This window comes from Microcaecilia unicolor, chromosome 6 (assembly GCF_901765095.1).
Source record: "Microcaecilia unicolor chromosome 6, aMicUni1.1, whole genome shotgun sequence".
Taxonomy (NCBI): Eukaryota; Metazoa; Chordata; class Amphibia; order Gymnophiona; family Siphonopidae; genus Microcaecilia; species Microcaecilia unicolor.
The window spans coordinates 253,723,430-253,747,331 of record NC_044036.1 but is presented as its reverse complement, the minus strand read 5'-3'; the positions used below and the strand labels follow the sequence as shown (position 1 = coordinate 253,747,331).

Below are 23,902 nucleotides of genomic sequence, written 5' to 3'. Positions count from 1 at the left end.
TTATCACGCATCTGCTGTAGGGCCCATCTCATAAAGTTGAAAATAAAACTGGGCTGAAATCTGCCATATTCAAATGCAGTTTGAACTTTTCATATACCTCTATTTCACAGTCCACTGTTATTTTCAAGCCCTGTATTTTGAGTTTTCACTCCCTGGGAATGAGAAGCAAGTGCCAATAGGTAGCACCACATGGCTCTGGGCTCTCTCAGAGTGGTGATTGAAAGATTTGAAAGAGCAAGAATCAGGGTTCAAAAGCAAGGCCTTTCTTCATCTTTTTCTGTCAATGACTGCTAAGTGTGCAGAGAAACTTTGATCAGGCCAAACTAAACAGAGCTTGTTATTTCAGCTTCCTGCTGCCTCCTCATGTACTATTAGTTTTATTTCACTACTGTGAAAAGGAACCACCCATGAGCATGGTAAAGTGCAGGAATTGATTAAGGTTGATTGAAAACACAAGCAGAGCTTGAAATGAAATAATCCTTTGTTTCACTATTAACTGTTCTCTTTTACCAAATACATGAGCTCAGATGGCACAATTTCAGTACAATGCTTTCATTCAGACATTGTCCATATGAATTACTTTAAATAGGCAAGCTTATAATAGCATACATCATGCCACCCCTAACTGAAAGACATATATACATACACAAAATGAAGGTACAAGACAGACAAACCAAGGGCTACAGATTTTTGGTCCCAATATTCAGTGCTATTTAACTGGCCAGGAATAGCTTCTTGCCGGTAAAATAGCACTTAGCTGACTAACTGCTAATATTCAGAATGAAATAGTTAGTTATCTCTGCTGAATATTCACCCTTAGGAGGAGATTCTATATATGGCGCCTAAAAATTCAGTGCTGAAATCAGTGCAGACTAAAGATATTCTATCATCAGTGCCTTGATTTAGGTGCTGACTATAGAATACACTTAGTTTATATTTCAGCATCTAAATCTATGTGCATCTGTTTACACCAACGAAAACTTGGTGTAAACCCCTGTGTGTAGATTTAGGCACACTAGGCCATATTCTATAACTAGAGCACATACATTTTGGAATGTCCACAAAAAGCCCATTTCCCGTCCCATAACCACGCCCCTTTTTGCCTGCCCATTTTAGAAGTTCAGCGCACGTCATTACAGAATATACTTAGTGAAATGTGTGCCTAAATTCTAAGCAGTGCCAATTAATGCTCATTATTGCTTGTTAAGTGCTGTTATCAACGCTCATTAGCTTGTTAAGCATGTTAATTTACGCGCATTCTTATAGAATCCGCATCGATTTCGGTGCAGATATCTTGGCACACTATATAAAATCTGAGGATTAGTGGCTAGCCACTATGTCACGTGACTTAGCTGGTAAAGTATAAATAGTCAACACTAACCGGCTAAGTTTAGCGGTTAACACAGGCCACATAAATAGCAGGCCTATTTTTAACCATTAACCCTGGGATTCTATATGTCGCGTCTTAATTTCCGCACGGAAATCGAAATTTATTAACAGTGTGCGTAGCTTAATTGGTTAACTAGCTAATCAGCGTAGTCAATTGGATGTTAACAATTATCAGAACTAATTGGCATTAATTAAGATTTATGTGCATGACTCGCTAAGCGTATTCTGTAACTTGGTGTGCTTTATAATTTAAGCATAGTTGAAATGGGGTGGGGCAGGGCATTTCTAAAATGTATGCATGTTATAGAATACACCCACTGGGTGCCTAATTTAGGTGTCGGGATTTACGCCAAGTAAAACATGGGGTAAATGGCTGCAACTAAGCTTGGTCATGTGGAGAGGTGCTCGGCGTATTCTATATACTGCGTAGAAATTTAAGACTATTCTATAAAATATAGGTGTACTTTACAGAATTCGCCTAAGTGTATTTTATTTTCATATGGAATTTTCAGGCTCCTTAAATAGAATCTAGCCCTATGATTAACACTGAATATTGGCTTAACTGGTTAAGCTGCCGCGGACAACACTGAAACTAGATATTCAATGCTAGTCACAGGATGCGGCCTGGAATTGAATATCCGGGGTCCGTGCCTAGGTGTATTTTACTGCCTAGATTTTTCAGACGCCATATACAGAATTTAGCCCTAAAAGGGCAATTCTATAACAGGGCACAGGTAAGAGCCTTTTCTATTTAGTTTCAGTTGATTGAATTTTGATATACCATGCATTGTGAATACACTTGGTGCTAGGTGTTATACTTGACCATTCATTATCTATGGAATGTCAGATAAAGAATTCTATACGTAAAGCTTACTATAAGCTTAAGCAACTTCCTTTAATACATTCTTATTTCTCATGTGAACACTTTAGGATTATAGTGCAATTATCAATTCTTCCCTTACTGGACTATGGCAATTCTTTGTATGTAGGACTTAAGGCTAAACAAATAAATAGGTTACAGAAGATACAGAACTCAGCAGCCAGGCTGATATTTAGATATTCGAAGTATGACAAAGTTTCCCCATTGTTGGCTAGGCTACACCGGCCTCCAGTTTTGACCAAAGTTAAATTTAAGCTGTTATTTCTTGTATTTAAATGTCTCTACGATTTTTGTTCGGCTGATTTTGTGAACAGCTTTAAGCTGCTAAAAAGCACAATATCATCAAGATCTTGCAACTGGTTAATACTGGCTTTTTCATCTGTTAAAGGAATCCGTTTTAAGTCTTTATTCTCCAGATCTTTTATTTTTGCTACAGCTCATCTGTGGAATGATTTACCTACTGATCTGCGGTTTTTTACCAAATTTATTTGCTTTTAGAAATGTTTTAAAGACACACTTGTTTTCTAATTAATTAGTTTGTGCCTGTACTGGTTTTATTTTCTAAAGTTTGTTGTCATATCCTGATGAAATGCATCAACATCTTTTTATGTTACCTCGCCTTGAATTCTACAATTGAAGATTTGGCGGGTTGTAAATCCCATGGTTGTAAATCCCATATAACATAACACAACACAACATAACTTTATACTAGCCTAACCAGGTATATATATACCTATGTGGTTAGGCACCAGCTGTAGACCTGGAGGGGCATAATCGAACGCGAACGCCCATCTCCATGGGCGTCTATCTCCAAGGATGGATACGTGAAGGGGCAGGACAGACCGTATTTTCGAAAAAGATGGGCATCCATCTTTTGTTTCAATAATATGGTTGGTGCTGGGCAAATGCATCGGATTTGGGCGGATTTGAGCTGGGCGGAATCGTTTTTCAGCAATAATGGAAGCCGAAGGCGCCTAGCTCAAAAACGAATAACTCCAAGGCATTTGGTCGTGGGAGGGGCCAGGATTCATAGTGCACTGGTCCCACTAACTGAATAGAAAAAGCCCTTCCCTCACTAATCTGGAAAAGAACGGGCACGCATGAAGGAAATTGAATGCAAATGAGCTGCTCGCTGTTAGCTCATTTGCACACAATTTCCTTCCTAAGGAGGGTGCCCAAACTGCCCAGATGACCACCGGAGGGAATCGGGGATGACCTCCCCTGACTTCCCCAGTGGTGATTAACTCCGAAAAAAACAAATGTTTCAAAATTTTGTTTTTAGAGTATGTCCTTTGCTATGCCTCCGTCCCTGCGACGGCAGTTGAAGATATCCTTCCCTGCAACGGCAGTTGAGAACGTCCAAAATGCCTCCAACACCCTCTTTATTTATTTATTTATTTATTTATTTGGATTGTGGTTAGAGCAGTGGTCTGGCAATCCAGAGGTGACTGGTTCAAATCCCACTGCTGCTACTTTTGATCCACAATCCAAATAAATAAATAAAGAGGGTGCTGGAAGCATTTTTGATGTCTTCAACTGCCGTCACAGGGACAGAGGCATAGCGAAGGATATACTCTTTAAAAAAAAAGTTTGTAAAGTTGTTTTTTTTGGGGTGGGAGGTGGTTAATAACCACTGGGGAAGTCAAGGGAGGTCACCCCCGATTCCCTCCGGTGGTCATCTGGGCAGTTGGGGCACTTTTTGAGGTTCATGAGAAAAAAGGCTCCACAAAAAGTGGCCCAAAAAGCTTCAACTGCAATCTGTCGCAGAAACGACCAAGGTTGACGGGGGCATGTCGAAGGCGTGGTGAAGGCGGGACTGGGGCATGGTTATCGGCCGAGGAGAGATGGGCGTCCTCGGCCGATGATCGAAAAAAGAAAGGCGTTCTTAGCGCTAATGTGGGTCACTTTTTTTGACCCTGTTTTTTCACGAACAAGTCCCCAAAAAGTGGCCACCTGCCCAGATGACCACCGGAGGAAATCGGGGATGACCTCCCCTGACTCGCCCAGTGGTCACTAACCCCCTCCAACCAAAAAAAACCCACTTGAAAAACCTTTTTTGCCAGCCTCTATGCCAGCCTCAAATGCCGTACCCACCTCCATGACAGCAGAATGTGTTGTATCCTGTGACAGCATTTCCCTGGTTCTGACGTGCGTCTCGGGTGAGTGAGACACCTTTTCTGTTATGTGCACTGCAGAGTCACATCAGCAATGCATTGTGGTGGATGTAGGGTATTGGGCTCCGTGATTCCACTAGCTTGTGTTAAATGCTCACGATGTTGGTAGGTGATAGGTTCTACTCCCATGGTGCTTTTCCCCCTGCCTACTGGGTCAGAGTGTGCCCTGTTTTGTTTCCGGTAGTCCATGAGGTAGTGGCCATTTTTGTAAGCCAGTTTTAGATCCCTTTCATGTGTTAGCCACGTTACAGCCCTTAATTCTTACGTTGAATGTTGCTGAAAGAGGGCATTGTACAGCATTCTGCCAGCTCTGACCTACTGCTAATCTCAGTACCAGGGAGACTCGTTGCCAGTGGGGCACAACCTCTGATCTGCAGTTAACTGTGAGTAAAGGTGCTTATTCCAATAAAGGACATTTTCGGAGCGATTAGTCTTCAGGTGTCAACTGGATTGCCAAGGTTATACAGCAGCAACAAGTCCTAGAGGCCTGCGTGTATGCAGGTCCCTGGAGCACTTTTAGTGGATACCGCAGTGCACTTCAGGCAGGCGGACCCAGGCCCATCCCCCTCCCACCTGTAACACTTGTGCTGGTAAATGGGAGCCCTCCAAAATCCATTGTACCCACATGTAGGTGTCCACCCCTAAGAGCTATGGTATTTGTGGGTCGTGGATTTTGGGGGAGGGGGGTTGGGGGCTCTGCACCCATGTTAAGGGAGCTATGCATGTGGGAGCAGTTTCTGAAGTCCACTGCACTGACCTCTAAGGTGCCCAGTTGGTGTCCTGGCATGTCAGGGGGGCCAGTGTACTACAAATCCTGGCCCCTCCCACAACCAATTGGCTTGGATTAGGACGTTTGTGAGCTGGGCGTTTTTAGTTTCCATTATCGCTAAAAAAACAAATGCCCAGCTCACAAACAACTAAATCCATGGCATATTTGGTCCGTACAAACCGTATTTTCTAACCAAAAGATGGACGCCCATTTTTTTTTTTTAATACGGTCTGGTCCTCCCCTTCACGTACCCGTTTTCGGAAATAGTCATCCATGGAGATGGGCGTTCGCGCTCGATTATGCCCCTCAATATCAACTAACAGTGTGCCCACCCTCAGCTTTAACACAGGCCTTCAGCCATTTTGGAAAGTTCTTAAGAGCCTTGTTGATTGGTCCCTATAGCAGGCTGTCCCAGATCATCTGCTGACACTTTGCCCATGACTGCTGTTCCAATCTGAAATTCTTTTAAAGAAATTATCTATAAATAATCATAATATCCAAATTCAAATTCATATTATTGTGTACAAACGTCTACATGACTGTGACATCATTAACAGTAAGCTGGTGCCCTGTCTTTTTTTTTTTTCAAATAATGGTTGTTTTACAGTGCAAATGTTTTTGAAAGCATGAAAATCACTGGGTGGTCACACTAAAAAATCTATAACATCACCATGTTTAAAGATAATCTCATTACACTTGGCACATAAATGTTGACAGTAACAGCAAATAAAACTGTAAAATTCCACATTGAAATTACAAGCGGTTGCTGAGAAAACAGCAGAAAAGCTCTAGGTGGGTACGTTTTTGGTCACACCATCTACTAGACATTTTTCCCATAGACACAAAATGGGAGAATACTTGAACACATCTGATCCCTAGCAGGAATAATCAATTTTACATTTCATACCTGGAATACAGTATCAGACTATTTCAATCAATATATAGAAGACTACCACCTTGCTTCCTCATTCTCAGACATCAATGAAGAACTTGGTTCACCAAGGTCTTTATCCAGAAACAGAGAACCAGGCATTATGTCTTTCAGTTTGCCTGCATTGTGCCATGTGCACTGACTGGCTCAGTCCCATCTCAGTGGACATCATGGAAAATACTTCTCACATTAACATTCAGATTGGCAGGAAGTTTCAGAGAGCATAGGTATAAAATATTCATTCTGGTGAATTTGATACTCCATTTAAGAACAGGAGGTTTGTCAGACCCGAAGGCAAGTTACCTGATGGCTCTCATTTCTGCTAAGCAGATATGTTAGACTACAGCCACCACCATCTGCATACTGATTGCAAACATTCAAAACTAACTTTGTACAGCTGTTTAAAGTTGTGCTAAATATTTGGTTTCTTTGCATGGGCTTCAGTACTGTTATTACTTTCCAACTGAGTATAACTATCTAAAAATGGTATTCCATCTTTTCTGCAAAATATTCCATATAAAGTTCTTTTTAATTGTAATGTGGAGCTCATACCACACTAATCAAAGCAAGCAAGTTTCATAAAATCATTGCACAATGTTTAACTAGGAGAGGCTGTGGCAGTCTTTTATAGGGTGCCTCCCAGTAAAGAGATTTCAGAGAAGAGGCTTTCAGAACATAAGAAAAGCCATGGTGAGTCAGACCAAGGTTCATTGAGCCCAGCAACTTGTTTCTGACAGTGACTAGTCCAGGTCACAAATACCCAGCAGCTCCCAAAAAGTTAATCTAATTCCTATAATTAGTTTCCAGCGGTGACCAGTGGCTCTCCCAATTCTATCTGACTAATAATTTTTTAAGAACCTTTATAGTCAGTTGATTTCTCTCCAATAGCTTACATCTAATTCAAAATTCAGGGCAATCAACATAGCAAGATTCAAAAAAGGAATAGACAAGTTCAACCAGCACACAATGCTATCCTATATCACCCAGGAAACTGAAAACTATGGATTTGTAGTATAAAACATCATTCTGAACCCTCATTAGTATGAGAATTTATCAGTATAGTGATCATATAACTCTGTGTCAAAGAGAACAAATTTAGTTAATTCTAATTTTGACCCAAGGCATTCCTGAGCTCGTAGTCCTGATTTCCATAAGAAAAAATATTTTCATGCATTCAACATGTAAAACCAGGTTTGGTTCTGCTTGTCTCCACTGACTTGCAGTTACAATTCATGCTAATCCTCTTTATAAGGCACGTCCTTAAACATTTACAAATGATGAACCATACATATTAATGGGGAGAAGCAAGGAATAAGGTAGAATAGAAAAATTTTCTACCTAGACAGGCTATAAAACTTTGCCTGTATTCCCCTGAGACAACTGGCCATAAGCTTGCCATACCATAGTCTGCTACTAACCCCAGCCTTAGAATCTATCCACCAATACATAGCAGGAATCTCCATTCCTCAAACACTTTGCTCAACCAGCGTAAATATGTATCCTAGAGTAACTCTACCATCACACACTTGCTGTGGACCAGTCTTCAAGTGAACTGTTATCACTTCCCAGCAAAGCAAGAATTTTGGCCATTACTGATTGAGTGCCAGCATTTTTGTCCCACTGTCATAGCACAGAACTGTTAGCCACAATAATTTTGGCGATGCTGGAATTCTGGACACAGCCAAAATTACTGTTCCTCTCATAGACCATACCTCCATACTTCTGCCAGTGCCAAAACAAGAACCATCTTCAGCAAAGGGGCTTCAAACCCCCCTCCCCTGCCACATGTTTACCAGTGCTTTTGCACCTCTTACCTGCTCCTGATTTGTGTTTTCTTAGGGGAAGTATTCAGGGGGGGGGGGGGAAGCTGCCGGCCTTAGCTAGCACCCCCTCCCCTCTGCTCCCCTTCCCTTCATTGCCTCTTACCACTGACCTCCGGTTCTGGGGAGTAGGGCCTGTGCCTGCTCGCTGCAGTGCAACCAGGGTAGTTCTCAGGAGCAGCTATGGTTCCTTGAGCAGAAAGGAAATCTGGGCTGCCCCAGATGGTGCCTGTGAACTGGGGCAGCCTACTTTTCCCTTCCTCTCAAGGACCTCCGGCTGTTCCCGATGATCCACCCTGGCTCCTAAGCACTGAACTAGCATGAGCTCTGTTCCTGAGAACCAGAGGTCAGTGGTGAGAGACAGTGGGTGTCATTGGACTCTTGTGGTGAGAGAAGCAATAATTTTGGTCATGTCCAAAATTTCAGCATGGCCAAAATTATTATGGTCAAGAGTTTTGCACCATGATAGCAGTGCAGAAATGCTGGAACCTAAACAGCAATGCTGAAATCTCACGGTACCACTTCCCAGATGCTACCCTGTCATCCTAGCTCTACAAAACTGTAACAGAAACATGCTCTTATATGTATTTGGGTGGAGGAGATTCAGATTTCTATATCTAGAATAACATAATTCAAAATCCTACTGGTTATATGTGTTCTTTGCCTTGCTCTGCACCACAAAGTGCGGTGCAGAGCAAGGCAAAGAACACACTCAGAATTGTTCTCAGAACACATTCAGAATTGGAGACCATACTCAGAATTGTTCACTTGCCAGTGTCTTAAAGACTTCTATCTACTTATCACTCTACTATCTAATTCTATGTAAGACCACCTCAATAACGGCAGAGAACCAACAAAATACTCTGCAGGTCCCAGATTGCAAGATTCTGTTGCAACAACCTGTTACTGGCCAAATCCAAAGGTCTCTATTCTATCCTCATCCTTCTCGATCTATCCGCCGCTTTTGACACTGTTGATTACAGCTTACTCCTTGATACCTTGTCTTCACTTGGATTCCAGGGCTCTGTTCTTTCCTGTTTCTCCACCTACCTCTCACTTCGCACCTTTAGTGTACACTCTGGTGGATCCTCTTCCACTTCTATCCCACTACCAATCGGTGTACCTCAGGGTTCTGTTCTCGGTCCTCTGCTGTCCTCCATCTACACTTCTTCCCTTATCTCTCTGATATCATCCCATGGCTTTCAATACCATCTCTACGCTGATGACTCCCAGATCTACCTCTCTACCCCCCGAAATCTCAACCAGCATCCAGACCAATGTATCAGCCTGCCTATCTGATATCGCTGTCTGGATGTCTCAACGTCATCTGAAACTTAACATGGCCAAAACCGAGCTTCACATCTTTCCCCTAAACCCACCTGTCCTCTCCCCCTTTCTCTATTTCTATAGATGGCACTCTCATTCTCCCTGTCTCATCAACCTTCTTCCCCGTGTTTACCTTATTTTATTCTTTTCCAAAAGGCGGCAGTGGCAGCTGCAGTGATTCCCATAGGCCTCTTTGCTCTACTGCGTCCCACCTCTGAGGAAACAGGAAGTTACATCAAGAGGCAGGCCAGAGGTGGTAGGGAAGGCTAAGGGAAGCCACTGCCATTATCGCCTTTTGGAAAAGAAAAAATAAGGTAAAATGTTGACAAGGGAAGGGGAGGGTGCCACTCCCTGGAGAGTGCTGCCCAGGGCCGCCGAGAGGGGAGGGTCGGGGGCAGGATTCCCCCGGGCCCGGCCTCCAAAGGGGGCCCAGTGCCAGGGTCTGTCTCTCTCCTGCTCCTGATGGGACCCAGGTGATCATTTTAATGCAATCACTCGGGTCCCGACAGAAGCAGGAGAAAGACAGGTGCTGTTCTACCTTTAGAGGCTAGGGAGGAACAGACAGGATTCCAAATTGGATTCAGGGCCCCTGGTTTGGCTGGCAGGGGTCCCCAAGCCCTGCCAGCAGAAGTCTTCCTCCAGCGCTATTCTCCACCTCGTTGCCTGCCCTGCTCAGTGCTTCCCCTCATGTCGCGCATGCTCAGTTTTGATTAAATAGAGCATGCGCGATGTGAGGGGAAGCACTGGGTCCCCTGCCAGCTAAGGTATGTGGAGTTGCAGTGGGGGGGGCAGGGAGGTGGGTCAAATGTACCCCCCCCCCCCCACACACACACACACTTTTGGCTCCGGCCCCCTCAATCTTTCCAGTTTAGCTATGCACATGGAGGCAGGGGTGGCCCAAACAAGCGAGCAAGGAACAGGTGGCAACTGTGATTGTGGTCTGAGATGAGGGGATATGCACCTAATTTACACGCATGCATTTGCACCACATTTCAGTCGGTGCAAATGGCTGCACCTAAAGTCAGGCACAATTCCTGGGCATAAGTGCTATTCTATAAACCATTCCCAACTTTAAGCATGGCTGAAAGAATAGCACTTTTTTCTGTGCCAATTTTTTAGGTGCCATATACTATAGAATTTACCCCTCAGTGTGCCCCTTTGTGGCACCTAACATTAGGTGTCACTTTACAGAAATGCCACCATAGCAGATTTAGAAAAATATATATAAAGGAATGAGACCAAAATGATAAGGGGATGTAATGACTCTCATATGAGGAAAGGCTAAAGAGTTTAGGGCCCTTCAGCTTGGAGAGGAAACAGCTGAGGTGAGATGTGATATAAAATCCTGAGAAGAGTGGAATGGGTACACATGAATTATTTGTTTACTCTTTCACAAATATAAAGACTGGGGAACAAGCCATGTGGTTAAATAGTAATACATTAAAAAATATATTTTTTTAACTCTGTGTAGAACTAAGCTGTAGAACTCATTGCAATAGGATGTGGTTAAAAGCAGTTAATATAGATGTGTTTACTTCCAGGAATTTGTCCAAACCTTGTTTATAGTCCATAAACTGTTATTAAGGTAGACCCAAGAAAAACCACTTCTTATCCCTGGAGGTCGGTAGCATGGAATCCTTCTACTTTTTAGAATCCTGCCAGGTCCTTGTGTCCTGGACTGGCCGTTGTTGAAAGCAGGATACTGGGCTAGATTGACCTTATAGTCTGACCCATGCTGGCAAATGTGATGCTCTTATGTTCATTCTTAGGTTCTATGTTTTCTAAGGGGTAGTTTTATATATGTTTACCCTAGGACAGTTTATAAGTCTTATTTGCCTGTATAAAATGTTTTTCTGCATATTTAAGCTGTTTATAAATTATCTCCCTGTAATGTATTATATTCTGTTGCAACATCACTTTATGATTCTAGCTTAGACATCTGGTGACTTTGCACACCAGGAGTGATTTACCATAATAACCAATATGAAAGTTTTCTTTTTTATAGTTTTCATGACAAATGTTTTCCCTCTTCAGGGAAGCAGCTTGAGCTTCGTTTCCAAGACCCTCCCACTGTTACACCAATAAGCTTCAACCTTTCCTGGGTAGCCACTGAGGGAGCCTATCCTGCTTATTTTTGAAGGAGAAGGACGGCCATCTTCCGACACAAATCGGGAGATGGCCGGCCTTCTCCTAATGCCGGCCAAATCGGTATAACCGAAAGCCGATTTTGGCTGGCTTCAACTGCTTTCCATCGCAGGGCCAGCCAAACTTCAAGGGGGCATGTCAGCAGTGTACCGAAGGCGGGACAGGGGCGAGGTTAAGAGATGGCCGGCCTCGGCTGATAATGGAAAAAAGAAGGCCGGCCCTGACGAGCATTTGACTGACTTTACTTGGTCCCTTTTTGTTCACAACCAAGCCTTGAAAAGGTGACTGAACTGACCAGATGACCACCGGAGGGAATCAGGGATCACCTCCCCTTACTCCCCCAGTGGTCACCAACCCCCTCCCACTCAAAAAAAAATTAATAACATTTTTTTGCCAGCCTCAAATGTCATACCCAGCTCCATCAAAGCAGTATGCAGGTCCCTGGAGCAGTTTTTAGTGGGTACTGCAGTGCACTTCAGGCAGGTGGATCCAGGCCCATCCCCCCCTACCTGTTACACTTGTGGTGGTAAATGGGAGCCCACCAAAACCCACCCGAAACCCACTGTACCCACAAGTAAGTGCCCCCCATTACCCTTTAAGGGCTATGGTAGTGTTGTACAGTTGTGGGGAGTGGGTTTGGGGGGGGCTTGGGGGAAGCTCAGCACCCAAGTTAAGGGAGTTATGCACCTGGGATCAATTTTTGAAGTCCACTGCAGTGCCCCCTAGGGTGCCCGGTTGGTGTCTTGTCATGTGAGGGGGACCAGTGCACTACAAATGCTGGCTCCTCCCATGACCAAATGGCTTGGATTTGGCGAAAACCAATGGTGGCCATCTCTAACGCCGGCGATATCTAAGGGCGGCCCAAATGTTGAGATTTGGACGGCCCAGCCGTATTATCGAAACGAAAGATGGCCGGCCATCTTGTTTCGATAAGACAGTCGGGTACGCCGCTTGACGGGGCCGCCCTTATAGATGGCCGGCCCCGTTCGATTATGCCCCTTCATGACAACTTTCTCGTGGAAGTGTCTTATTATCTTGATCAGCTGGAGCCACAGGAGTTTAATGTCAGTGGCACATTAAGGAACATCTATATTTCAGGACTTTCACCTGGCAATCTCTATACAATCACAATTCAGGGAATTGTAAATGGGCTTTCCATGTGGAGGGACATTTTTGAAAGGGATGTCCCAGTTTTGATGAGGACGTCCTCGCAAAACGTCCCCATCCAGGGGCGAGGAAACCTGTATTTTTGAAACAAGATGGATGTCCATCTTTCGTTTCGATAATACGGTCGGGGACACCCAAATCCTGAAATTTGGTCGACCTTAGAGATGGTCGTCCCTAGACTTGGTCGTTTCTGATTTTCGGCGGTAATGGAAACCAAGGATGCCCATCTCAGAAACAACCAAATGCAAGCCCTTTGGTCATGGGAGGAGCTAGCATTCGTAGTGCACTGGACCCCTCACATGACAAGACACCAACCGGGCACCCTAGGGGGCACTGCAGTGGACTTCATAAATTGCTCCCAGGTACATAGCTCCCTTACCTTGTGTGATGAGCCCCCCAACCCCCCCCCCCCAAAAAAAAAACCCCACTACCCACAACTGTACACCACTTCCATAGCCCTTATGGGTGAAGAGGGCACCTAGATGTGGGTACAGTGGGTTTGTGGTGGGTTTTGGAGGGCTCACATTTACCACCACAAGTGTAACAGGTGGGGGGATGGGCCTGGGTTCGCCTGCCTGAAGTGCACTGCACTCATTAAAACTGCTCCAGGGACCTGCATACTGCTGTGATGGACCTGAGCATGACATTTGAGGCTGGCATAGAGGCTGGCACAAAGTATTTTTAAAGATTTTTTTAGGGTGGGAGGGGGTTAGTGACCACTGAGGGAGTAAGGGGAGGTCATCCCCGATTCTCTCCGGTGGTCATCTGGTCAGTTCGGGCACCTTTTTGTGGCTTGGTTGTAAGAAAAACAGGTAAAGTCGTCCAAGTGCTCGTCAGGGACGCCCTTTTTTTTCCATTATGTGTCGAGGACACCCATGTGTTAGACATGCCCGGGTCCCGCCATCACTACGCCTCTGATACACCCCCTTGAACTTTGGTCATCCCCACGACAGAAAGCAGTTGGGGACGCCCAAAATCGGCTTTCGATTATGCCGATTTGGGCGACCCTGTGAGAAGGAGGCCTTCTTCCGATTTGTGTTGAAAGATGGGTGTCCTTCTCTTTTGAAAATGAGCCTGAAGGTCTGCGTCTATTCTAGCCTTCACAGGTAGACACTTAAATCTCTTCTTTTCACTAATTTGCCTTTTTCTTGGTTCTTCTTTACAGTGCCTGTTTTTCCCTTTGCAGTATCTAGCTCAAAGTCTCTACATCACTGTCATGCTGCTTTCTACATATCATGTTTGGTGCCTTGTAGAAAAGAATCATGGTTAGGCACCTTGGAAGAGATTCAACATATGGCGCCTGGAAAATCCGCAAGGAAATCATTTTCGCCTAAGCGTATTCTATAAGATGTAGGCATAGTATGTAGAATACGCTTAGTTGATATCAAATGCCTAAAACTATGCGCATCCATTTACACCAACATAAATGTGGTATGAATCCCTGCACATGTATTTATGAAGACTGGGCCATATTCTATATCAACGCACGCAAATGTGGAAACACCCACAAAATGCCCATTTCCCCGCCCATAACCACACCGCTTTTTGGATGTGCACTTAGTGAGTTATTACTACTACTACTATTTAGCATTTCTATAGCGCTACAAGGCGTACACAGCGCTGCACAAACATAGAAGAAAGACAGTCCCTGCTCAAAGAGCTTACAATCTAATAGACAAAAAATAAAGTAAGCAAATCAAATCAATTAATGTGTTCAGGAAGGAGGAGAGGAGGGTAGGTGGAGGCGAGTGGTTACGAGTCAAAAGCAATGTTAAAGAGGTGGGCTTTCAGTCTAGATTTAAAGATGGCCAAGGATGGGGCAAGACGTAGGGGCTCAGGAAGTTTATTCCAGGCATACGGTGCAGCGAGACAGAAGGCGCGAAGTCTGGAGTTGGCAGTAGTGGAGAAGGGAACAGATAAGAAGGATTTATCCATGGAGCGGAGTGCACGGAAGGGGTGTAGGGAAGGACGAGTGTGGAGTGATACTGGGGAGCAGCAGAGTGAATACATTTATAGGTTAGTAGAAGAAGTTTGAACAGGATACGAAAACGGATAGGGAGCCAGTGAAGCGACTTGAGGAGAGGGGTAGTATGAGTAAAGCGACCCTGGCGGAAGATGAGACGGGCAGCAGAGTTTTGAACTGATTGGAGAGGGGAGAGGTGACTAAGTGGGAGGCCAGCAAGAAGCAGATTGCAGTAGTCTAAACGAGAGGTGACAAGGGTGTGTATGAGAGTTTTGGTAGAGAGCTTGGAAAGAAAGGGGCGGATTTTACGGATGTTGTAAAGAAAGAAACGACAGGTCACATAAATTATAATTATTGCCAATTAGTGCTCCTTATTGCTTGTTAAGTGTTGTTAACAACGCTGATTGGCTCTTTATGCCAATTAAGTTATGTGCATTATTATGGAATATGCTTAGATTTAGGCGCAAAACACTAGGCGCGATATATAGAATCCAGCAGTTTGTATCCCAATGTGTCTGCCATAAGGATTGTCTTGGGGAGAGTGGCAGGTGGGGCAACAGCCTCTGGTGCCATGCTCAGAATCTCTATGTAAAATTGGGTTCCAGTCATTTGCATTCATGCACCTGCCTACAATCTGCACAGTGTGGTTGGCCTCTATCAAACACCCTTCCAGCACCAACAACTTCTCCTTCCACCTTGACAAGCCACAATATGTTTGCCCCAATGCCATTCTCCATTACTGCTTATATGGATATTTTCAAAATGTGTATGGATCTCAGGGAAAGGAGTTGGAGAGGACCAATTAAATTCCAACAAACTACAGAGGTGACTAAACATACATAAAGTAGCAAAACACAACAATGATAAAAATGTTCTAAAACCAATAAAATACAAAAGCAGATTGTCTGATTCAATTACATACAGAAAAAAAGTTTGCATTACACATGAAAATGTTGCCAGACTCAACACTGATCTGTGTTTCAGTGATCAACGCCTGCAACAGGAGTCACAAGATCCAATACTGTGTCTGACTTGTGTATAGGCAAATATTGTTAATGAATTGGCATGTGTTAAGCAAAAAGGCGGAACAATTTGCAAGCGCACAACTTGACTATTTGTTAACCCTTGAAACACTTGCAAATTGTTCCGTCTTTTTCTTCAACACATGCTGATTCATTGACAATATTTGCCTATATACAAGTCAGACACAGTATTGGATCTTGTGATCCCTGAGGCAGGCGTTGATCACTGAAACACAGATCTGTCTTGAGTATGGCAACATTTTCACGTGTATTGTAAACTTTTTTCTGTACGTAATTGAATCAGTCAATCTGTTTTTGTATTTTATTGTTTTAGAACATTTACATCATCATTGTTTTTTGGTCTGTTAATAAATACTACTTTATGTATGTTTATTCACCTCTGTAGTTTGTTGGAATTTAATTGGTCCTCCCTTTCTCAATTCCCTGAGACTTGTATACTTTTGTTGGGAATATTCTCCTTTTTTTTTTTTTGCTTTTTCCTTTATTTATGGATAATATTGGTTCATATTTCTATAACATAGGTGCTTATATTTATTTATATACAGTTGCAGAATTGCCCCCAGTGTGTGCTAGTACTGAAGAGAGAGAATGGTCAAAGATACTTTTCATGCTCATCGATGTTTAATTGGCTTTTTGTTTCTGTTTTGATGTTTATCTGCATTAAAGAGAAAACAGAAAAAAATGACTAATTTTATTTTTCTTCTTTTAAAACATTGCACTGTTTTTTACAGGCATTTTCCAATGCTTCTGTTTTCCCATCAGCAATATGATACAGAAAGTCACTATTCAATGAAGCCGCTTAGCTATTCAACTTTTTTCTTTTTTCTTTTCAGCAAGTCCAGCTGATCCTGCCTTAAACTAATAACTCTTTCTTTTCCTTCCTCTCATTATGGCCTGTTTCAGCAAAAGCACTGGTAGTGAACCAACTTCTGATTCACACTGTTGGTCCAGAGGGCTTCAATTTGTCCTGGGTGGCAGATGGTCTCTTTGACAATTTTACCATTTTAGTCAGCGATTCCAATGAACAGTTTGATCCTCTAGCATTTGAGGTGCCAGGAGACAAACGCTCTAAAATCATAACAGGTCTGAAGGATGGGACACAGTATGATGTTGAACTCTATGGAAATTTGGGTAGAAAGCGATCGGACCCAGCAAAAGGAACAGTAACCACAGGTATTGCTTCTACAGTGGAGAATATGATGTGAGATATAAGTTTTTGTTTCTTTCATGCACATTTCCAGCACCTAAACCTCAAAACTTCACTTAATGCATGCAACTAATCTTACCTGCAATGTACAAAGTACAGAAGTCTAATTTGTCACTAACCCCTTAATTCTATATATGGTGCTAAAAATCGAATGCGTAAATTTGGACATATGCTTAATTTATGTGCACAAATTAATTGCTTAATGATTCAATTAGTGCTGATAATTGAATGCTGACAATCAATTATTGGCACTAATTAGCAATAATTGGAATTTAAGCATGGGTTTGAAAAGTGTGCATGACTATTGGAGGGGCATTGGCGCATCAGGGGGCATTCCTGGAATTTCCACTCAGTGTTATAAAAGAAGGCTGATCATAGCTGCCAAGAGGGGGGGCAGTGGGGGCAAAATTCCCTGTGCCCGAGCTTCCAGGGGGTCACGGCAAAGGGGTCTCTCTCTCTCTCTCTCTCTCTCCTGCTCCTGACAGGACCCGGGTGATTGTTTCTCAACAGGAGCAGGAGAGAGAGAACCCCGGCACTGGGCTCCCCCCTTGCATTGCCTGTCTAGCAGCTGCTGGGCCCTTAGGCCGTGCATGCTCAGTTTTGAGACTGAGCATGCATGACCTGAGGAAAGCAACTGCAGGGGCAACAAATACTGGGCAGAGGAAGGAACCACGCTGCCTGCAGTTGGCGGGGCCAGCCAAGGTACTTCAGGCGGGTGGGCGGGTGGGCGGGCAGGAGGGAGGGGCAGCAATGGTAATGACGATTTTGGGGGGCTGTGGCGGTGGCGATGGCAATGCTGATTCTGTCCCAGGCCCGGTAGCGGTCTCCCTGCCCTGGGCCCGGCTCAGTCTCTTGGCGGCCCTGAGGCTGATCCGTGCCTTATTTAAGCACAAATATTTATATCAGGTTTCAGTTGGTGTAAATCCTTATGCCCAAAATTTTGCACGGATCCTGTTGCCAAACGCTATTCCACAAATGGCACCCAACTCAGAGCACCATTTATTGAATTCCACTTAGTGCTTATTTTTTTGGCGCCATATATAGAACCTAGCCATAATTGTATTAGAAAATGAACTAAACATAGAGGAACCACTGAGTGAGAAAACTTAACTGTGCCTATAAAATGGAGGGGGAGATATGAGTGATGCTTTTTCTATTTTATAGAAAAGTAACACAGGGCTCCTTTTACTAAGCGGCAGTAAGCCCAATGCAAGCTTACCACTCACTATACAGGAAGTACCACCGGGCTACCGCAGCAGCCCAGCGGTACTTCCCACCCCTAGCGCGTCGTCATTTCTGGTGCTACAAAAGTTTATTTATTTTTGTAGTGCCGGAGTGTATCTGGCAGTAATCGGGCAGTATTGTGCTCTGCCTGGTTACCACCGAGTTAATGCGGGAGCCCTTACCGCCACCTCAATGGGTGGCAGTAAGGGCTCCCCTCCGATATGGTAAAACACATGCCGACGCCAGCACCGGCCCCCTATTGCCACAGCTTGGTAAAAGGGGCCCACAGTTCACAAGACACAGAGAAAAACCTATGCAGGGGACCAAGGGAAAGACAACCCAAGAAAGGAAGAGGGAAATGGAAAGGAGATACATGAGAAGAAAAAAATAGGGGATTACAACAGTGAGAATATATGAATAGATATTAACATGCATGTAGTTATGCATCAGAGAAAGTGAGAACAGATTAACTTTTGATGTACAGGACATTGTTTCCAGTTTATCTATTATCACTCATAATTCCCTATGATTAGATATGTGGAATGTGTTCTCTTAGGCTTCCCTGGCTGGGGTCATGCTTGTTGCAGTTGTCTGGGTCTTGCAGCATCTGAGTGAGTGGAACCGACATTTCTGCCATCATGCTGTGCATCATTTCTTCAGCATACCCCAAAGAAAGTCACATTATGAAGGCTAAAACTTTGGTTCCACTTACTTAGGCGCTGCAAGACCTAGACAACAGCAACAATCATGTGGAAAGTGACCTACTTTAAATAAAAGGAGGGAGGAATGGGGGCACAGGGGAAAAAGTTTTAACCTACTGAGCGCCAGCTGCACCATTTCCTAGATTAGAAGTTAGTCAGGATGATATTCAATTCACAAAGGGCAGCGTTTATTTTAAATGCTTCCTGATGCGGCCTGAATTAGACCCTTCATCAGTACCAACTCTTATCTGGGTATCAGCAATAAATATTCAGGTCTTCAGCAGTGCCCAGAAGTTATCCAAATACCACTCATGTTCACTGCTGGTACCTGGTTAATTAACCAGACAAGGTTAGGACTGCATTATACATAGCTGAAGTTATGCCAGGTTTATGGCTTGCATAAGTGCAGATGCAGAAATATTAGGTGATACTAGAATTGTATAGCAGAATGTTGATGACCAGGCACCATTGGAGAAAGCACATACGCTCCGTGTCCTCAGAGTGCCTAATTGAAGGCACCAGATGTAGAATTGCCCCTAGTGTGCACCAGCATTAAAGATTAGGGGGAATGGTGAAGGATACTTTTGATGCTCACTTTTATATAATTAGGTTTTTGTTTCTGTTTTAGAAGGATGATTATCTACGTTAAAGAGAAAACAGAAAAGATGACTAACTTTAATTTTCTTCTTGTAAAATGTTGCATTGAAAAGAATGCACAGATTTTTACTGCCATTTTCCAATGCTTCTATTTGCACTATTCAACTTTTTATATTATTATTTTGCAGCAAGTCAAGCTGATCCTGCCTTAAGCTATTAACTCTTTCCCTTCCTTCCTTCCTCCCTTCCGTTATGAACAGTTTCAGCAACAACACCGACAGTGAACAATCTTCTGATTCACACTGTTGGTCCAGAAGGCTTCAATTTGTCCTGGGTGGCAGATGGTCTCTTTGACAAATTTACCATTTCAGTCAGAGATTCCAATGGACAGTTTGATCCACTGGCATTTGTGGTGCCAGGAGACAAACGCTCTAAAATCATAACAGGTCTGAAGGATGGGACACAGTATGATGTTGAACTCTATGGAACTTTGGGTGGACAGCAATTGGAATCAATAAAAGGAACAATGACCACAGGTATTTCCTCTACAGTGCAGATGATGATATGAGATATAAATATACTGGGCAATTCTTTAAACTGACACCTATATGTACACGCCACTTAGGGGCATCAAATGTGTCATTAATAGACAGGTGACTGTCCAGCTCATTTTCGAAGGAGAAGGGCGTCCATCTTCCGACACAAATCTGGAGTTGGGCGTCCTTCTCTCAAGGGCGGCCAAATTGGCATAATCGAAAGCCGATTTTTTGACACCTTCGCCTGCTTTCCATCGTGGGGACGACCAAAGTTCACAGGGGTGTGTTGGCAGGGTAGTGAAGGCAGGACTGGGGCGTGATTAGTAGATGGGCGTCCTCGGCCGATAATCGAAAAAAGAAGGGTGTCCCTGACGAGCACTTGGCCAACTTTACTTGGTCCAATTTGTTTTCATGACCAAGCCATGAAAAGATGCCCGAACTGAGCAGATGACCACCAGAGGGAATCAGGGATGACCTCCCCTTACTCCCCCAGTGGTCACTAACCCCCTCCCACCATAAAAAAAGGTTAAAAATGCTATTTGGCAGCCTCTATGCCAGCCTCAAATGCCATACTCAGGTCCATCGCAGCAGTATACAGGTCCCTGGAGCAGTTGTAGTGGGTGCAGTGTACTTCAGGCAGGTGAACTTGGGGGGGGGGGGTTGGGGGCTCAGCACCCAAGGTAAGGGAGCTATGCACCTGGGAGCAATTTGTGAAGTCCACTGCAGGGCCCCCCTAGGGTGCCCGGTTGGTGTCCTGGCATGTCAGGCTCCTCCCACAACCAAAGGGCTTGGATTTGGCCGTTTTTCAGATGGATGTCTTTGGATTCCATTATCGGCAAAAACTGAGGTCAGCCATTTCTAAGGGTGGCCATCTCTAAGGTCGACCTAAATGGCAAGATTTGGGCATCCCCGACTGTCTTATCAAAACAAAAGATGGACACCCATCTTGTTTCGATAATACAGTCGGGGACGCCCCTTTATGGGGCCGTGCTTAGAGATTGGCGCCCCCATTCGATTATGCCCCTCTGTGTGCATTAGGCTCTATTCTATAAAGTATGGCCTAAGTATCATAGTACTTAACTGCAAGGGGAAGTGTACACATGGGTGAGCACAACCGGGCCATGGGCATGTGTCCCAGTTATGTATGTAGTTTAGAGAATACTAGAAATTAGTCATACCACTTGCCATGGGCACACCAATGCCGACTTACACCAGTATTCTATAAATGGTTACAGTCAGTTGTATAATTGCCCCCACTGTGCACTGAAGATTAGACGGAGCGGACAAAGTTACTTTTTATGCTCACCACTGTTTAATTGGATTTTTGTTTTTGTTTTAGAAGGATGATTATCTCCATTAAAGACAAAACAGAAAATATAACTAACTTTAATTTTCTTCTTTTAAAATGTTGCATTGAAAGGAATGCACAGATTTTTACTGTCATTTTCCAATGCTTCTATTTGCACTATTCAACTTTTCATATTATTATTTTGCAGCAAGTCAAGCTGATCCTGCCTTAAACTATTAACTCTTTCATTTCCTTCCTCCCTCCCATTATGGACAGTTTCAGCAACAACACCGACAGTGAACAATCTTCTAATTCACACTGTTGGTCCAGAGAGCTTCAATTTGTCCTGGGTGGCAGATGGTCTCTTTGACAAATTTACCATTTCAGTCAGAGATTCCAATGGACAGTTTGATCCACTGGCATTTGTGGTGCCAGGAGACAAACGCTCTAAAATCATAACAGGTCTGAAGGATGGGACACAGTATGATGTTGAACTCTATGGAACTTTGGGTGGACAGCAATTGGAATCAATAAAAGGAACAGTGACCACAGGTATTTCCTCTACAGTGCAGATGATGATATGAGATATAAATATACTGGGCAATTCTTTAAACTGACACCTATATGTACACGCCACTTAGGGGCATCAAATGTGTCATTAATAGACAGTTAGGTGACTGTGTGCATTAGGCTCTATTCTATAAAGTATGGCCTAAGTATCATAGTACTTAACTGCAAGGGGAAGTGTACACATGGGGAGCACAATCAGGCAATGGGCATGTGTCCCAGTTATGTATGTAGTTTATAGAATACTAGAAATTAGTCATACCACTTGCCATGGGCACACCAATGCCGACTTACACCAGTTTTCTATAACCAGAATCTTGGTGCCAAGATCTAATTATAGTATTGACGCTAAGTGCAGGACATTGGGGCATTTAAACTGAGGGTGTCATTTTATAGAATTGCCCGATAAGCCATTGTTTCTCTCTTGTACAGTAACTGTAATGTACCTTTTAGTCTTACCAAATTCATGCAGCTAAATGCACTGCACACAGAACAGGAGGCTAATTAGTCACCAATGGTTAGATACTGTAAATGTCATCTAAAATCTAGATGCGTCTGACTAACGTGCATAATGCTATTCTATATAATGCGCCTAAAGTTAGGTGCGGTGTATAGAATAGCACATAGGACCGGGGAACACGCCTACATGTAGTAGGTACAGCCATTTATGCCATTAAAAACCTAGTGTAAATACCTGCTTCTAAATGTAGGTGCATTCACCTGACTTCTATAACAATACACGCAAATTCGAGTAACACCCTCGACACTCCCACACTTCTACCATGGCCGCACCCCTTTTTCAACTACATAAAGTAAAGGAGACAAAAAAGAGTCCCAAAATCAGTCGTGGTAATGAATAATACTTTATTATATTGAAAGAAAGGCTCTACACGAATTCGTGTTTTGACTAACGAGCCTTCATCAGGAGTCTGATATCACTGTTCAGGCCTCTAAGACTTGTAGCTTCTAAGTCTTATATCCTGACGTATAACCTCGGTACACCAGTTCACACCTGAAGATTCTATCTGTCTGAAAGTCCTTTATTTGAATAACACAATGTTTACTCACAGTCAGCTGTAGATCAGAGGTTCTGCCCCAATGGCAAAGAGTCTCCGTGGTACTAAGAACAACATTAGCTCAGAGCTGGTTGAATGGTGTACAATATATTTTTCAGCAAGATATATTCAAGGTAAAAACTAAGTACTTTAACAGAGGGTAATGCAGGAAAGGGTTCTGTACTATCTAACAAAATGGAGCCTACCGTATGACTAGAGGGAACAAAAAAGGGCACATTCTGACCCAGTGAGCATGGGGGAAATACACCAATGGGAACAGAGCCTGCCAACTAGCAACAGCATAACCAATCATATAACAGTTCTATACAGACAGGCTAGTGAAGTCACATTGCCTGATAATTACATCTCCCACAATGCATCGCTCTTGTGACTCTACAGTGAGAATGACAGAAAAATTGTCACACCCATCCCAGAGCCACATTACAATCAGGGAAAGGCTTTCAAAGGACAAAACAATCACAACTTCATCACAAAGTAAATTATGGTACTGAAACATACTCACAGTGGCGTTCTGTAGTTCACTGCCACCCGGGGCGGATTGCTGCCGAGTGCACCCCCCCCCCCCCCGGCTGCAGGGCAACATGGCACACCCCCCCCCCCGGTGTGACATGGCAACATGGCCCCCCCCCCCCGACCCAGTCCCCACCTGTCTACCAGCTCTGTCCACCTGGTGACTCACGCAACTCTACGCTACTGTAAAAGAAGAAAATCGCCTTGTCGGCCCTTCCCTCACTGTGTCCCGCCCTCTGATGTAACATCCTATTTCCTCGAGGGTGGGACAGAATGAGGGAAGGGCCTACGAGGCGATTTTCTTCTCTTACAGCAGCGCAGACATGAGGTGCCGCACCACACAGCTGTTGGGTGGATGGAGCTGGTAGTGACTTGCTAGCAGAGCAACCCCCACACTCGTTGACACCCGGAGCTGACCGCCCCCACCGCTCCACCCTTGCTATACCACTGCATACTCATACACCTTCCTGAAGACACGGAAGAAATCCCTATGATGAAAGCACTCGAACTTCTGGCTGAATGGCAATCAAAATGATAAAACAATTTTTATAACTGAAGTGCTCAAGCTTCTCACAGATAACGCAATCCT

General features: G+C 43.9%; 1 protein-coding gene across 4 annotated transcripts in view; it reads left to right on the top strand.

The window, feature by feature from the left end:
* The window catches only part of TNC (tenascin C), a 222,745-nt gene that overhangs the window by 138,562 nt on the left and 60,281 nt on the right, over window positions 1-23,902 (top strand). For 2 of the 4 annotated variants that reach the window (XM_030207147.1, XM_030207146.1), the window contains exons 11-13: window positions 16,511-16,780; window positions 19,597-19,872; window positions 21,437-21,712. The exons of 1 other annotated variant lie outside the window; for it this stretch is intronic. In XM_030207147.1, coding sequence (XP_030063007.1) covers window positions 16,511-16,780; window positions 19,597-19,872; window positions 21,437-21,712 — 822 coding nt within the window. The remainder of the gene's footprint in view (window positions 1-16,510; window positions 16,781-19,596; window positions 19,873-21,436; window positions 21,713-23,902) is intronic. One more of the 4 variants, XM_030207149.1, reaches the window with a different exon arrangement.